We start from the raw sequence: 15849 nt of genomic DNA on the forward strand, positions 1-15849 counted from the left end.
CAAAACATAACAGGCCAACAGATTTATCATTAACTGTTCTGCTACTGGCTGTGTTGGGGAGAAGTTTGCTGAGAGGGCAGCTTGTATGAACATTATGTCGAAAGTGGTATGCCCATCTACATGAGACCATTACCATAGTGTATCCTCACACATTAATCATACTAAAGTGATTGCTCTACCTATATCATTCATGCTATCATGTTTTGTTTCTTACCATTAGATCAACAGATACCTACTCCAATGGCATAAGAAAAGGTTCAAAATGGTAGTTTGTTTGTGGGCAGTATACATTAGTACAACATGATTTGCAGTATATCTCTCAGCACAAGGGGGACCAGGTAGACAATGGACACAGTGAAAATCCTTTCATCGGTTTTATAATTATGTGCAAATGCAATCTTAATCGGATTATTCATGTCACCCATTCAGCCAACCGCATTGCAATCAAGCACAGTGATCTGGGGAGATAGTCCAACCTTCATTACTGTACACACAATGGGCTGAGAGAGAAACAGACATCTCATCCCAACATCGCCTCCCCCTAACCCCAAGAATAACTAATCCAAGGTTATTACCATTTTCCTTCTGTTTCTCTCTATTTCCCTGATAATGGAAGTTAGCAGTCTAGGCTGTTAACAACCTCGTTTCTCTATTAGAAAAAGGATTTAAACTTACCATGGTCTGTGGAAAGAAAATATGTTGTTTCTGATGTATTTTAATGAAAAGCCTGCGTGTCAGGATGGAAACCAAACAAGCCAGCCATTTCATTTTCAGTAAAAGGCTCTTCACAGAGCAGTGGGTCAGGGAGCACATAATGCACTACATCGCAATAAGCAATTATATTAGACGGAAAATAACTGAGTACAACTGACTGTTGGAGTTGAATATTGATTTGAAAATGTATTTTTCACGGTGTCTGTAAGTTTGCCTTTCATGTCAACATATTCAGAATAAGCAATGTTCTGATTTTCAGTTAAGGCCTAAACAAAATCACTATAATCAATGCTAAATTAATGGTTCAGTATATCACAATTTACTGTAAATGGGTACACATACAGTACTACTTTAACTAACACAATCTGTTTTAAGACAAGAGAAGCACCACCCATATCATCATCAGTAATAATGCTCTGACAGCAGGTGAGTAGGAAGTGTGTCTCAGCTCGTCTCTTCTCTTCCCAAACTGTCGAAAATGTCTTTTCTGCTGGTGGTGTGAGAGTAATTACGCACTGATCTCCTATTAAATCAGACACATTCAAGTCATGCATGGTGATTATGAGAGCTTATTGATTTGTGCTGCGCCACTCACCCATCAACTTAATTCATTCTAAATTACTTATTAGCTGCCAATAGAAAGGTAAGCTCAATATGGCACAGAGTTAGTTCAGTTTTGTCATTGCCATTTTTAATTAACCCACCACTGTCAAAACCCATAACATTTGATTATGGAAATAGAGAGGTTTAACAAAATGACAGGGATGTGATTTTTGCTTAGTTTCCGGGTAAGTAGGCAGTTGAAATGTAGGTTGCTGAACATTGTTTACCAGGGGCGCCAAACATTGTTTTAAAGTTACTTTGTATGTGTCAATTAATTTTGTACAGCACAAATTTTCTATTTGAAAAATCTTATTCTAATTCTACTTAGATTGTCTGTATCAACATGTCTGCAGTATTTTTTATCTCTAATGACTCTACAGCAGTAATATTGTGATTTAAATGCATGTGCATTCCTTCATTATGTTGAATGCCAAATAAGTTCAGTTAAACTGTTAGAGAGATTAACAAACAGCAACATCCATAATTACTTTTCAAATCCCTTCTTACACACCAGTGTCACAAGTTCTCCATATAAATGGGCTGATAATACACAATCGTTTTCAATGGCGAATCACACAATTCTGATATGTTACATCAGTCCAGTTTGGACAATTAACTGAGTGGCAGCTGTTCCAGAAATGTTTCAAATGCTCCATAACATGTAAAATGATAATCTGCTGTATTGTAAATGAAAATGGTAGGAGGCATTTTGGCATTTGGCAGAAATATGCTCAAATCTATTGATGAAAATACCTCCCGCTACCAGGCCCAGGCTCGTGCACAGATTGAGGTCTAAGGGTGCCTGAGCACCTGCCCTTTTGCCCTCATATGAGAAAAGGGACCTTTTAGATTGGTGGCGTTTTTTTATTGACGATTTTTTATTTTATCTCGTTATTTAAATAAATTGCCCATCAAACTAGCTCATTTCAAATGTTAGTATCTTGGAAAATTCCACCTCCCCCACCCCTCTGCCCCCACGCAAGCAAGCATTGCACTCATCCTGCAGGCAGACACTACCGGCGCGGGAACGGTAGTGTAGTAGTAGCAGAACAAACTCCAACCACAAGTAAACCTAGTTAGATTGTTTCGACAGAATAGCTAACTTTGCTAGCTTTCTAGCTGACAGCCCACCCCTCTTCGCCCCTCTTTGTCCTCTCTTTCAGCAGTAGGCTATAAGCTTGCTTACAGTGGGATGAGTGTGATTTTGCAGAAAATGAAGGTATATGCTAAAAATATAGGAGTGGCTGCAGATCTGCTTCTGCGCATTTGCGGATGTTCTGTGCATGTGTATATTCTCTATTTTACGCATAGAGAACAGGCTACTCAGGCCAATTGTGCTCATTTAATAAAGTTAGATCAAAGCTGAATCAATGTCTGCACGATCACATAGGCCTAATATAATAATTATATATTAGTATTATGTTTTTGTCTTACAGTAGCGTTATACTATGGTATTACAGTCATGGTCAAAAGTTTTGAGAATGACACAAGTATTGGTCTTCACAAAGTTTGCTGCTTCAGTGTTTTTAGATATTTTTATCAGATGTTATTATGGTATACTGAAGTATAATTCCAAGCATTCCATAAGTGTCAAGGGCTTTTATTGACAATTACATTAAGTTTATGCAAAGAGTCAATATTTGCAGTGTTGACCCTTCTTTTTCAAGACCTCTGCAATCCGCCCTGGCATGCTGTCAATTAACTTCTGGGCCACATCCTGACTGATGGCAGCCCATTCCTGCATAATCAATGCTTGGAGTTTGTCAGAATTTGTGGGTTTTTGTTTGTCCACCCGCCTCTTGAGGATTGACCACAAGTTCTCAATGGGATTAAGGTCTGGGGAGTTTCCTGGAAATGGACCCAAAATGTCGATGTTTTGTTCCCCGAGCCACTTAGTTATCACTTTTGCCTTATGGCAAGGTGCTCCATCATGCTGGAAAAGGCACTGGTCGTCACCAAACTGTTCTTGGATGGTTGGGAGAAGTTGCTCTCAGAGGATGTGTTGGTACCATTCTTTATTCATGGCTGTGTTCTTAGGCAAAATTGTGAGTGAGCCCACTCCCTTGGCTGAGAAGCAACCCCACACAAGAATGGTCTCAGGATGCTTTACTGTTGGCATGACACAGGATTGATGGTAGCGCTCACCTTGTCTTCTCTGGACAAGCTTTTTTCCGGATGCCCCAAACAATCGGAAAAGGGATTCATCTGAGAAAATGACTTTACCCCAGTCCTCAGCAGTCCAACCCCTGTACCTTTTGCAGAATATCAGTCTGTCCCTGATGGGAGAGAAGTGGCTTCCTCGCTGCCCTTCTTGACACCAGGCCATCCTCCAAAAGTATTCGCCTCACTGTGCGTGCAGATGCACAGATGTCCTTATATAAAAATAGCAAAACATTTAAAATGATTGAGTGTCAGGTTGGCGCAAAAAAAATATCTGTATCTCCGCTGCGCTGTGTCAGTACAATGGACAGGGCACGCCATGGTGTGTGTAGGGGGGTTATGGAAAGCCACTGGCGGTTAGGTATGACTTGTTTGGGTTTCCATAAAAAGCGGCAAAAAACACTTCTCATTTTTCATCTCTGCGGTAGGCTAAGTGAATAATGTAATACACCTTGCCTGTAATATTTTATTTAAATTTATAAGGGTGGGGTCAAGTTTACAGTTGAAGCTGCGTCACTCAACTGTGCCTCATGCCCCACCACTACCAAGTTTAATTAGCTTCTTAACGTAAAAAGCATTAGTGTTATTAGCCTTTGCCTATTTAGCTAGCTCGGACTAGCTAATCTTCCACGATGGATATCAGAAATTGGCTTTGCCAAAGTACCCAAACAAAGGAGAAGGAGAGCGATGAGCAGCAGCATCAAACCACAGAGGCCACCGCCAAGCCCAGCAGCGATGACGCTGCCGAGTGCAGAGCCTATCCACCCTTCCACAAGCGCCGCCAAGATAATGGCTCCACAGTTGCCTCCACCTCAGACTGTTCTTGATGATCTTGGAATAGAGGAGCCAGCCCAGGTTAGCCTAGAATGCTACCCTAGCCGCAGGTTTTCTGTCCAAAAACATTCATTAAATAGCAACTGGTTCATAGGAAGAGAGTGGCTGGAATACTTGGCTACTGCAGAAGCGGCATTTTGTTTCCTATGTCGAAAATTCTGTGTTAGGTCCAATGCTAACGCAGAGAAGGCCTTCACCCAAGCTGGGTATTCTAACTGGAAGGATGCTATTGATAGTACCAAAGGATTTGAAGCACCACCACCAGCTCCAAGCAAACAATAACGTTATGTTAGTACAAATCTCCAGAAATACGTAGTGGACAGTACAGTAGGCCAGCAGGACAGAAGAGAAGAGACTGAGTGTAAAAGACTGTTCTTCAGCACGTTGGATGCTGTCATTGGTGAAATGTCCGAATGATTCAGCGAACATAACAGCCAACTGGTGGAGGCCCTGTGTGCCTGTGACCCAGAGAGACATTACTTTCTAGATGTGAAAAATGTGAAATCACTGCTGGATCTAAGCAAAACAGATTTGGTGGAAGCTGAGTTAATGTCGCTCACCAGTTTTTGCAGACTGAAATCGCCTGCTCTGGCTCCAATGAAGTCAAATGGACCCTACTTGATATCCTACAACGATGTTTTGGGCCTCTCTCCGCTATGCCGACCGTGCTTACTGCACTGACACATGGACTGACTTTTGGGGCGTCCACAGCTACATGCGAGAACTCCTTTTCCACTTTGACAAACGTGTTCAGTCAGCACAGAAGAAGCATGCTACGCCCGAGGAAAGCTCAACTAATCCAACTGGCATTTGAGGGGGATCTTACAGGGAGAATGGAATGATTGATTACTCAGAAAGTTTCACAGAGCATCAAGGAGGCTGCAACTTTTGAAAAGGTAAGATTGAAACAATCTAGCTAGTTGTTTTTTAAAATAAATCTTGCTTTAGTGTATAGGGCGCTGTCCATGGTGCTGTTAGAGCACAGCTGAGATATTGTGCCATTGAACATGTCACTTCTTGTTCAAAAGCATTTGAACTTGTATGTTTATTGTAATGTAAGCAGAATTCAATATAATTCCAATGCAAGAACCCAAATGACGCCCCTGGGTATAGCTACATATCGGTATGTTTCATCATAGAAATACTGTAGATACATTCTATTATGGTTTTCTTGGTAGCCTATTGGTTTTCATTGCTGTAAATGGAACTGTACTTATTGGAAACGTGTTTATGGTAGGCTGGCATTGCTTAATTGATTACGTGGGTCGTATTTGATTCACAGAAGTGTATTGTGTCATATCACAACGTGTTGCTGAACTCATGAGCGAGTGGCATGACTTTCCATGTTTGAAGCGGGCTTGTGTAGGCCTATTTATTTGGCAAGACAGCTGTGCATGGCTGCATCTTACTGTAGTAGCCTGTAGGCTATGTTTTGGTTATTTGGATCTCCATTCACCCTTTGTTTACTTTAATGTAACTAGCCTAAATATAGATTGTGTCATGCCTTTATCGTTCTGATATTTTGTTCACTAGGCCTTCTACTTGGTACCGGGGTTTTGTTCTGTTGGCATTCATTCGTTCGCATTGGCAGTTGTGTCGGTATTCTAAGCAAAACTGCTATTCAGTATTTTTGTTTGCATGCATGAATAACTAGGCTACTACTTTCAGCATTTAGTTTGCATTATTTTGGTAAGACAGCTGTGTGTATGGCTGCATTCACATACGGCAATTCACCTATAACAATCTACTGTATCAGAGATGTCTATGATAGCACTGGCGCATGACTTGTATGAATGAATAACATAATGCATTTGTTGCTTCAAATCACCCAAGATATAAACATTTAAAGGTTGTCCTTTTTCAGGTTCAATTTAGATCCATGACTAAGAAGCTTAACTCTAACACATAGCTCTCACACAGTGGGAAGAAAAGGACAGTTGAAGTCCCGCTAATAATTTAATATGCAGATTAAAAGGTGTGCGCAGTGTGTAGCATGTCAGCGGAGTGTGTGTGTCAGTGTGATTGCGGGGGACAGAGATTTAATCAGATCCCCCCTGGGAGGGGATAGAACCAGAGCTACGCCACACAGCCAGCCTTCACAGGGCTCACAGCCTTCTCTCACTCTCTCTCTCCCCCCCCCCCCCCCAACCATTACAGACACTTCATAAAGGAACTGCCTCCCCCCTCGCATTAAAATCAACACCGCTCCACAGATGTACAGTGAGGGAAAAAAGTATTTGATCCCCTGCTGATTTTGTACATTTGCCCACTGACAAAGACATGATCAGTCTATAATTTTAATGGTAGGTTTATTTGAACAATGAGAGACAGAATAACAACAAAGAAATCCAGAAAAACGCATGTCAAAAATGTAATAAATTGATTTGCATTTTAATGAGGGAAATAAGTATTTGACCCCTCTGCAAAACATCACTTAGTACTTGGTGGCAAAACCCTTGTTGGCAATCACAGAGGTCAGACGTTTCTTGTAGTTGGCCACCAGGTTTGCACACATCTCAGGAGGGATTTTGTTCCACTCCTCTTTGCAGATCTTCTCCAAGTCATTAAGGTTTCGAGGCTGACGTTTGGCAACTCGAACCTTCAGTTCCCTCCACAGATTTTCTATGGGATTAAGGTCTGGAGACTGGCTAGGCCACTCCAGGACCTTAATGTGCTTCTTCTTGAGCCACTCCTTTGTTGCCTTGGCCGTGTGTTTTGGGTCATTGTCATGCTGGAATACCCATCCACGACCCATTTTCAATGCCCTGGCTGAGGGAAGGAGGTTCTCACCCAAGATTTGAGGGTACATGGCCCCGTCCATCGTCCCTTTGATGCGGTGAAGTTGTCCTGTCCCCTTAGCAGAAAAACACCCCCAAAGCATAATGTTTCCACCTCCATGTTTGACGGTGGGGATGGTGTTCTTGGGGTCAAAGGCAGCATTCCTCCTCCTCCAAACACGGCGAGTTGAGTTGATGCCAAAGAGCTCGATTTTGGTCTCATCTGACCACAACACTTTCACCCAGTTCTCCTCTGAATCATTCAGATGTTCATTGCCAAACTTCAGACGGGCCTGCATATGTGCTTTCTTGAGCAGGGGGACCTTGCGGGCACTGCAGGATTTCAGTCCTTCACGGCGTAGTATGTTACCAATTGTTTTCTTGGTGACTATGGTCCCAGCTGCCTTGAGATCATTGACAAGATCCTCCCGTGTAGTTCTGGGCTGATTCCTCACCGTTCTCATGATCATTGCAACTCCACGAGGTGAGATCTTGCATGGAGCCCCAGGCCGAGGGAGATTGACAGTTCTTTTGTGTTTCTTCCATTTGCGAATAATCGCACCAACTGTTGTCACCTTCTCACCAAGCTGCTTGGCGATGGTCTTGTAGCCCATTCCAGCCTTGTGTAGGTCTACAATCTTGTCCCTGACATCCTTGGAGAGCTCTTTGGTCTTGGCCATGGTGGAGAGTTTGGAATCTGATTGATTGATTGCTTCTGTGGACAGGTGTCTTTTATACAGGTAACAAACTGAGATTAGGAGCACTCCCTTTAAGAGTGTGCTCCTAATCTCAGCTCGTTACCTGTATAAAAGACACCTGGGAGCCAGAAATCTTTCTGATTGAGAGGGGGTCAAATACTTATTTCCCTCATTAAAATGCAAATCAATTTATAACATTTTTGACATGCGTTTTTCTGGATTTTTTTGTTGTTATTTTGTCTCTCACTGTTCAAATAAACCTACCATTAAAATTATAGACTGATCATTTCTTTGTCAGTGGGCAAACGTACAAAATCAGCAGGGGATCAAATACTTTTTTCCCCTCACTGTATATTATCTACTTTTTTCCTCTACAATCTGCTTGAAACATGAGAGAAATACACTGTTGAGCATCACCCAGGAAAGATACGTTTTAATGGAAGGTCTACATGTTTTTTTGTGACAACTTTTGGTGATGTTATGAAAGTCTGACAAACACTTATAAATATTGCAATGTGCAATGGAATAATTCATGTTAACCCAGTCTGTGTGTGATCCCTTACAGAGCACCAGTTAATTAGCTATCTGCAAAGGACCTCAGATTATTGACAAAATAATTCTAGTATACTAGAAATAGTTTAACAGGAAGGAGCAAGAGAAGTAGGTTGACATGTTAAGGTGTTAGGTAGACACTACACCAGTCATTATTACGTGTTTCACAGTTACATAATTCATGCAAATTCACCCTTTTCTTAAGCAGAGAGAGAGAGAGAGAGAGAGAGAGAGAGAGAGAGAGAGAGAGAGAGAGAGAGAGAGAGAGAGAGAGAGAGAGAGAGAGAGAGAGAGAATCAATTAATTAAATGTAGAGATGGGAAACATGTACACTATATATACAAAAGTATGTAGACACCCCTTCAAATTAGTGGAGTCTGCTACTTCAGCCAAACCCGTTGCTGACAGGTGTATAAAATCGAGCACACAGCTATGCAATCTCCATAAGAAAACATTGGCACTACAATGACCTTGCTGAAGAGCTCAGTGACTTTCAACGTGGCACCGTCATAGAATGCCACCTTTCCAACAAGTCAGTTCATGAAATGTCTGCCCTGCTAGAGCTGCCCCAGTCAACTGTAAGTGCTGTTATTGCGAATTGTAAATGTCTAGGAGCAACAATGGCTCAGCTGAGAAGTGGTAGGCCACACAAGCTCATAGAACAGGACTACTGAGTGCTGAAGCACGTATTGCAAAAAAAATCGTCTGTCCTCGGTTGTAACACTCACTACCGAGTTCCAAACTGCAATATCAGCACAAGAACTGTTCGTCGGGAGCTTAATGAAATGGGTTTCCATGGCCGAGCAGCCGCACACAAGCCTAAGATCACCATGCGCAATGCCAAGCGTCGGCTGGAGTGGTGTAAAGCTCACTGCCATTGTACACTGGAGCAGTGGAAACACGTTCTCTGGAGTGATGAATCACGCTTCACCATTTGGCAATCTTAAGGACAAATCTAGGTTTGGTGGATGCCAGGCGAACACTACCTGCCCAAATGCATAGTGCCAACTGTAAAGTTTCGTGGAGGAGGAATAATGGTCTGGGGCTGTTTTTCATGGTTCGGGCTAGGCCCCTTAGTTCCAGTGAAGGGAAATCTTAACACTACAGCATACAATGACATTCTAGACGATTCTGTGCTTCCAACTTTGTGGCAACAGCTTGTGGAAGGCCCTTTCCTGTTTCAGCATGACAATGCCCCTGTGTACAAAGCGAGGTCCATACAGAAATGTTTTGTCGAGATCGGTGTGGAAGAACTTGACTGGCCTGCACAGAGCCCTGACCTCAACCCCATCAAACACCTTTGGGATGAATTGGAACGCCGACTGCGAGCCAGACCTAATCGCCCAACATCAGTGCCCGACTTTATTCACACATCAAACGCAGGCTAAGACTGTAGAAGACAGTGGGAAGAACATAGGAAGAACATAATTCAGAATGCTATTGAAATTACCACTTTAGATCTTCAGGGAGCAGTGTTCCCACTAGAGGTCTTCACGGGTCCAACAGACCAGAATTCCGAGATCCGACCCGGGACCCGAGCTGACTTTTGTCTCAGATATGGGTCAGGTCTGATATAATGGCCACGAGTCTCGGGTATGTGCAATTAAAATTGGGTTACCGACTGGATCCGATTGGACCTGTCCTATGTTAATTTACTGTTTGTGTGATGAGAACTGCGCAAGCTTGTTATCAGTGTCAGCCAATTGCAACTCAATAAAATGTATAGCTTATGTCTAGTTGTCCAGTTCCAACTGCTCACCTCACATGCGCCTGCTGCGGAGAGAGAGAGACAGAGTAAAAGGAGACTTGGCCTAGGCTATGTTGATTGCGATATGGAGTTATTATTCATTGAAGTAAAACGAAAGTTAGAGGAGAAAGATTATAGTGAAAAGAAGCCGACAAGGGGAATGTCCTCAGGGACAAGTTTTAATATTGTAGTGGACAAAGATGAGAAGAACGTTGGTGCGGCCAAATGGACTGTGTGCAACTCACTATTCAGGTTTGATGTAATTTTCTACCTTTCATTGATTTATTTTCGTATTTATTATCAATTGTTTTGTCATTAATAATAATAATAATTATTATTATATGCTTGTTGTAAAATATATAGCATTAGCCTATTGCTGCCATTTGTTGTGTCTAACAATATAATGCTTATCTGCTTCATAAAATAAATAAAAATATTCTAATAGAAAATGTACGAATTAGCCTCCTTCTGTCCTCTTGTATCTGTATAGCAGTAGTAGCCTATCTGACAAGTATAAAGAAATCCATGTCGATGTCGGTAACATGGCGTCGGCATATCTCTATGTTTCTCTCTGTCTCTCTAGGGCTAGGCCTAAGCTTGTCTCTCTTAATATATATATATATATATATATATATATATATATATATATATATATATATTTATATTAATATCATACAGTGGACAACTAAGCATATAGGCCTACGCATGCAATGCCCTGATGCATTTAGTGCTAAAAAAAACTGAAGCACAGCTCTGTTTGGGTCTGTTTTCCACGGTCCTTTTCAAAACGGGTCTGACTGTCCTTGAGTCCATTTGGAACGGGTCTGAAAAGAGTTAGCCTAAATTTGATACAATAACAGAGATGTGTATACAGTGCTGCTTTTAACTAGTATATTAAACTGATACGATATCTCCCTGTTTTTTTAATTAGACCAAGGAAGTGGTGATGGAGTACAAGAAGGATTATGGTTGAGAAACAGAACATTACAGAAACCATTTGTAATCTGAAGACTAGAGATCCATTTTTCAATAGTTAAACATCAATATCATTGACCAGCGAGGTGAAACTAACAACTGCACTGAACAATTCACTTAATTGATTAAATATTCAATTAGGATTCATTTTTCAGGGCTGGATCTGGAAATTCAATTTAAACCTGAGGATCGCAGTAAGAAAATTGTGGTAAACTGATATTGCTTGAATTATGTTTGAGGTCAGTGCAATCTCAAGGGACATATATTTCACAGAAAACCACCATCATTGCTATGTATATATGTTTTCCAGAAACTAAGAAGTCAGGGTTCTTAACAAATGCCAAATAAACTACCGGTAGAGTTTATTTTCTATTCTCATTGAACACTTTCCTCCTCATTACGCCACCAAATACATAACTTTGACTTTGCTTATTCATCTATAGACCTATCCATGGGCAGCTCACAAAGTTGTCTGCAATTTACTCAGTATTTTGGACAATAGCAGGAAGCAAGGTAAATACTGTGGGTGTGGTGTGGCTGCTGTGGGCCTGCATAATGTGCCTGGTTGATGAGGGAGGGTGGCAGAGAGAAAGGCTTATTTCACAGCAAGGTGAAACCCAGCTGTAGACAGCAGCTGTGTTGGCTGTCAGAGGAGGAACCAGATCAAAACTCCACAACAATAGCTGGAGAAGATATGTACTCATGAAGAGCCAAGTCTTTCTTTATACAGCACAAAAACAGACAACTATACACATACACACAAGTATACACACACACACCAGCAACGGGTAATGAAAACCTTTTTAAACATGAAGGCTTCGATTGATTTGAGGAAAAGTATGGCAGTGTAGATGAATCATGAAAGTCACAATCTGAACTTTTAGCCTTTCATGTTAGACAGAGAAGGAGGGACTGAAACTCAATTACATTTCACTTCCAAGTGCAAGAAGCACTCCCAGGTGCATGTAGGTTTAGGAAGAATTCATAAAAGCAGTGGAAAGCGTGGGCATACAAGATAATGTATTCAGAATCACCTTTATTCGCCAAATACTGTACATTTGCATGTACAGGAATTTGAATTGGTGAAATAGTGCTGCCACAATAAACAGCATATAGAGACGATAAACAGGATATACAGACAGACGATAAACAGGATATACAGACAGACGACAAACAGGATATACAGACAGACGATAAACAGGATATACAGACAGACGATAAACAGGATATACAGACAGACGATAAACAGGATATACAGACAGACGACAAACAGGATATACAGACAGACGACAAACAGGATATACAGACAGACGATAAACAGGATATACAGACAGACGATAAACAGGATATACAGACAGACGACAAACAGGATATACAGACAGACGATAAACAGGATATACAGACAGACGATAAACAGGATATACAGACAGACGACAAACAGGATATACAGACAGACGACAAACAGGATATACAGACAGACGACAAACAGGATATACAGACAGACGACAAACAGGATATACAGACAGACGACAAACAGGATATACAGACAGACGACAAACAGGATATACAGACAGACGACAAACAGGATATACAGACAGACGACAAACAGGATATACAGACAGACGACAAACAGGATATACAGACAGACGACAAACAGGATATACAGACAGACGACAAACAGGATATACAGACAGACGACAAACAGGATATACAGACAGACGACAAACAGAATATACAGACAGACGACAAACAGGATATACAGACAGACGATAAACAGGATATACAGACAGATAACATATGTAGAAGCAGAGTTTACACAAATCCACATGCAGTATTTACACTATATATTTTATAAAGTGTATCTGTTTTTGATATGAAACTTTGCAATGTACAGTGAAACTGCTTGAGGTGTTTAAATACCATTTGACAGTCTGCCTTTTTATTGATATTTTTGACATCCTTTGTTTTATGTTCTTTGATTCATGTCTTTTATTGCCTTTTGTTGGTTTTTCTATCTTTCATTTTACTCTAAAGTGTGGGAAAAAAATTTATTTGATGTTGAATCTTGAAATGATGAAATGACAATAGTCATATGAATATAGATTCCAATAACTTAATAGTCTATCATTCTTATTAAGACGTTTTTCAAATATGTGAACTAATTTCAAAGGCTACTAGGCACAGGTTTGGAGAAGATTTCTGCTGAACTGATTGGGATGAATGAGGACAACAGCCAAGGTGTTTAGAGCTATTAGCATGTGTAAAAGATTACATTTTACATTTACATTTACATTTACGTCATTTAGCAGACGCTCTTATCCAGAGCGACTTACAGTTAGTGAATACATATATATATTTTTTATACTGGCCCCCCGTGGGAATCAAACCCACAACCCTGGCGTTGCAAACGCCATGCTCTATCAACTGAGCTACATCCCTGCCGGCCATTCCCTCCCCTACCCTGGACGACGCTGGGCCAATTGTGCGCCGCCCATGAGTCTCCCGGTCGCGGCCGGCTGCGACAGAGCCTGGATTCGAACCAGGATCTCTAGTGGCACAGTTAGCACTGCGATGCAGTGCCTTAGACCACTGCGCCACTCAGGAGATCCCTTTCCTTCCAGAGTTGGTGAAATTCTAACTCATGACTGTTGAGATCTGTTTTTATCGTGACTTGTCAAAACGTGGCTTTTACTTGTCATGATTAGATTAAAGACATTTGGACACACATCTAATCACTCTGAAACAGGCCATTTTACGCAGTGTCAGCTGACGTAAGAAGTAAATATAATAATAATAATATATTATTATTATTATTATTATAATTTGGTGGGTACTTATATTTGTCCTGTTTCACACATGAACAAGTGTGTATTATATGTGTGTGTGGATTGGAAATGTTTTTTTTTGCATATTCCAACTCCCCCTGAGGCACCCTCGGAGAGTGGGGTCATGGCCAGAGTCACATATTCAAGAATGTGGGTAAATAGAAAGAAAGAAAGAAAGAAAGAAAGAAAGAAAGAAAGAAAGAAAGAAAGAAAGAAAGAAAGAAAGAAAGAAAGAAAGAAAGAAAGAAAGAAAGAAAGAAAGAAAGAAAGAAAGAAAGAAAGAAAGAAAGAAAGAAAGAAAGAAAGAAAGAAAGAAAGAAAGAAAGAAAGAAAGAAAGAAAGAAAGAAAGAAAGAAAGAAAGAAAGAAAGAAAGAAGATAATCCCGACCAAATGGTCGATGAGGACAAGATGTAATAATACAAAATGTTCACAAAACAGAATTTAATTGAAGTTAAAAATCTCTAGCGCAGTTTATCAATTTTATTCCATGCCATAAATCCAGGCATTAAGTGAATCTAAAACTTGTGGATATCTGGATAAAAAAAACAAGAGAGTGAAAAAAAGGAAGAGCAGCACTCCAAAATATAAAAAAGTTCCTTAAAGCTGCAATATGTTACTTTTTGGGCGACCCGACCAAATTCGCATTGAAAATATGAATTTGAGATCTGTCATTCTCATCGAAAGCAAGTCTAAGAAGTGGTAGATTATTTCTGTGTGCGCTATTTCTATGCATTCTTAAGTTTCGTTTTTGCTTCTTTTCCTTTCGGTTTTGTAAACCAGCTGAAATATTTTTGGTTATTGAAAATATTTATCACAGCGGTTTAGATGGTACAATGATTCTCTACACTATACATTTACATTGCTTGTTTTGTCATAAACTGAAATTAGGCAAACTATTAGAATTTTTGCAACCAGGAAACGATTATAGCAAGACAGTCAAGCCAATATTTAATTGGTGTATGGGTAAAATGTGTTTGAGTAAATGGCCAAGATGGATCCTTTCCAGGCAATGGCTTGGCTTCCATACACTTTTAAAGATAGCCCTTGTACTGCTTAATATTATTTAACGGTACTTGGACTGTCTTTAAAAGTGCATCCACTATTAAATGCTTTTGTAAGTGCTTCATCATACAGTAGTATGTAATCAATGAACTCTAAAAAGCATTGCTGCCTACCCCACCACAAAACATTTTTTTATTGATCCAATCTAAGCTTGTTTGATTGTGTTTCTCAGGGTCTACTCCAGCCAACTGGGCTGTGTGTGTGAGTGTGAGTGTGAGTGTGAGTGTGAGTGTGAGTGTGAGTGTGAGTGTGAGTGTGAGTGTGAGAGTGGAGTGAGAGTGAGATGAGAGAGAGAGAGAGAGAGAGAGAGAGAGAGAGAGAGAGAGAGAGAGAGAGAGAGAGAGAGAGAGAGAGAGAGAGAGAGAGAGAGAGAGAGAGAGAGAGAGAGAGAGAGAGAGAGAGAGAGAGAAAGAGAGAGAGAAAGAGAAAGAGAAGAGAGAAAGAAGAGAGAGAAGAGAGAGAAGAGAGAGAAGAGAGACCTATGGACCATCAGAAAAAGGACTTACTTGTGGGACTTGTGGTCCAGGAGGTTGTCATCCAGGTTGAGAAGTGTTGGCTGGCTGATGACTCTCCTGTTATACAGCATGGTGTTCCTCCTCAGGGAGAGCAGCGACTGACAGAACTTCACCCCCATCTCCTCCAACTCCCCCGTGCCAGTCTGCATGCCCTGGAACAAACAAGACAACACTGACAAGGTCCATTTAAAACATAACAACATCAGGATATGATTTGACATGTCTTTAGAAAAGTTTTCAGTCTTTCATTAGCAAGAAACCAATAGCCTACTAATTACTGGTATGTAAGCAAACTAATTAATTAATATTTAACAAATATTTTCCTGTCTGACAAGCAGGATTTCTCCAGCTATACATTAGCCTGGTAACTAAATGGTAATAATTCT

At 40.7% G+C, this 15849-nt stretch overlaps 1 protein-coding gene across 1 annotated transcript in view; it reads right to left on the reverse strand.

Annotated features, from left to right (window-relative positions):
- LOC121531765 (cytosolic carboxypeptidase 4) overlaps window positions 1-15849 on the reverse strand; it is a 154449-nt gene that overhangs the window by 13196 nt on the left and 125404 nt on the right. Inside the window, exon 23 of the mRNA XM_041837199.2 lies at window positions 15455-15615. Within this exon, the coding sequence (XP_041693133.2) occupies window positions 15455-15615 (161 nt within the window). The remainder of the gene's footprint in view (window positions 1-15454; window positions 15616-15849) is intronic.

Source organism: Coregonus clupeaformis, chromosome 19, assembly GCF_020615455.1.
Source record: "Coregonus clupeaformis isolate EN_2021a chromosome 19, ASM2061545v1, whole genome shotgun sequence".
In the NCBI taxonomy this organism is placed as follows: Eukaryota; Metazoa; Chordata; class Actinopteri; order Salmoniformes; family Salmonidae; genus Coregonus; species Coregonus clupeaformis.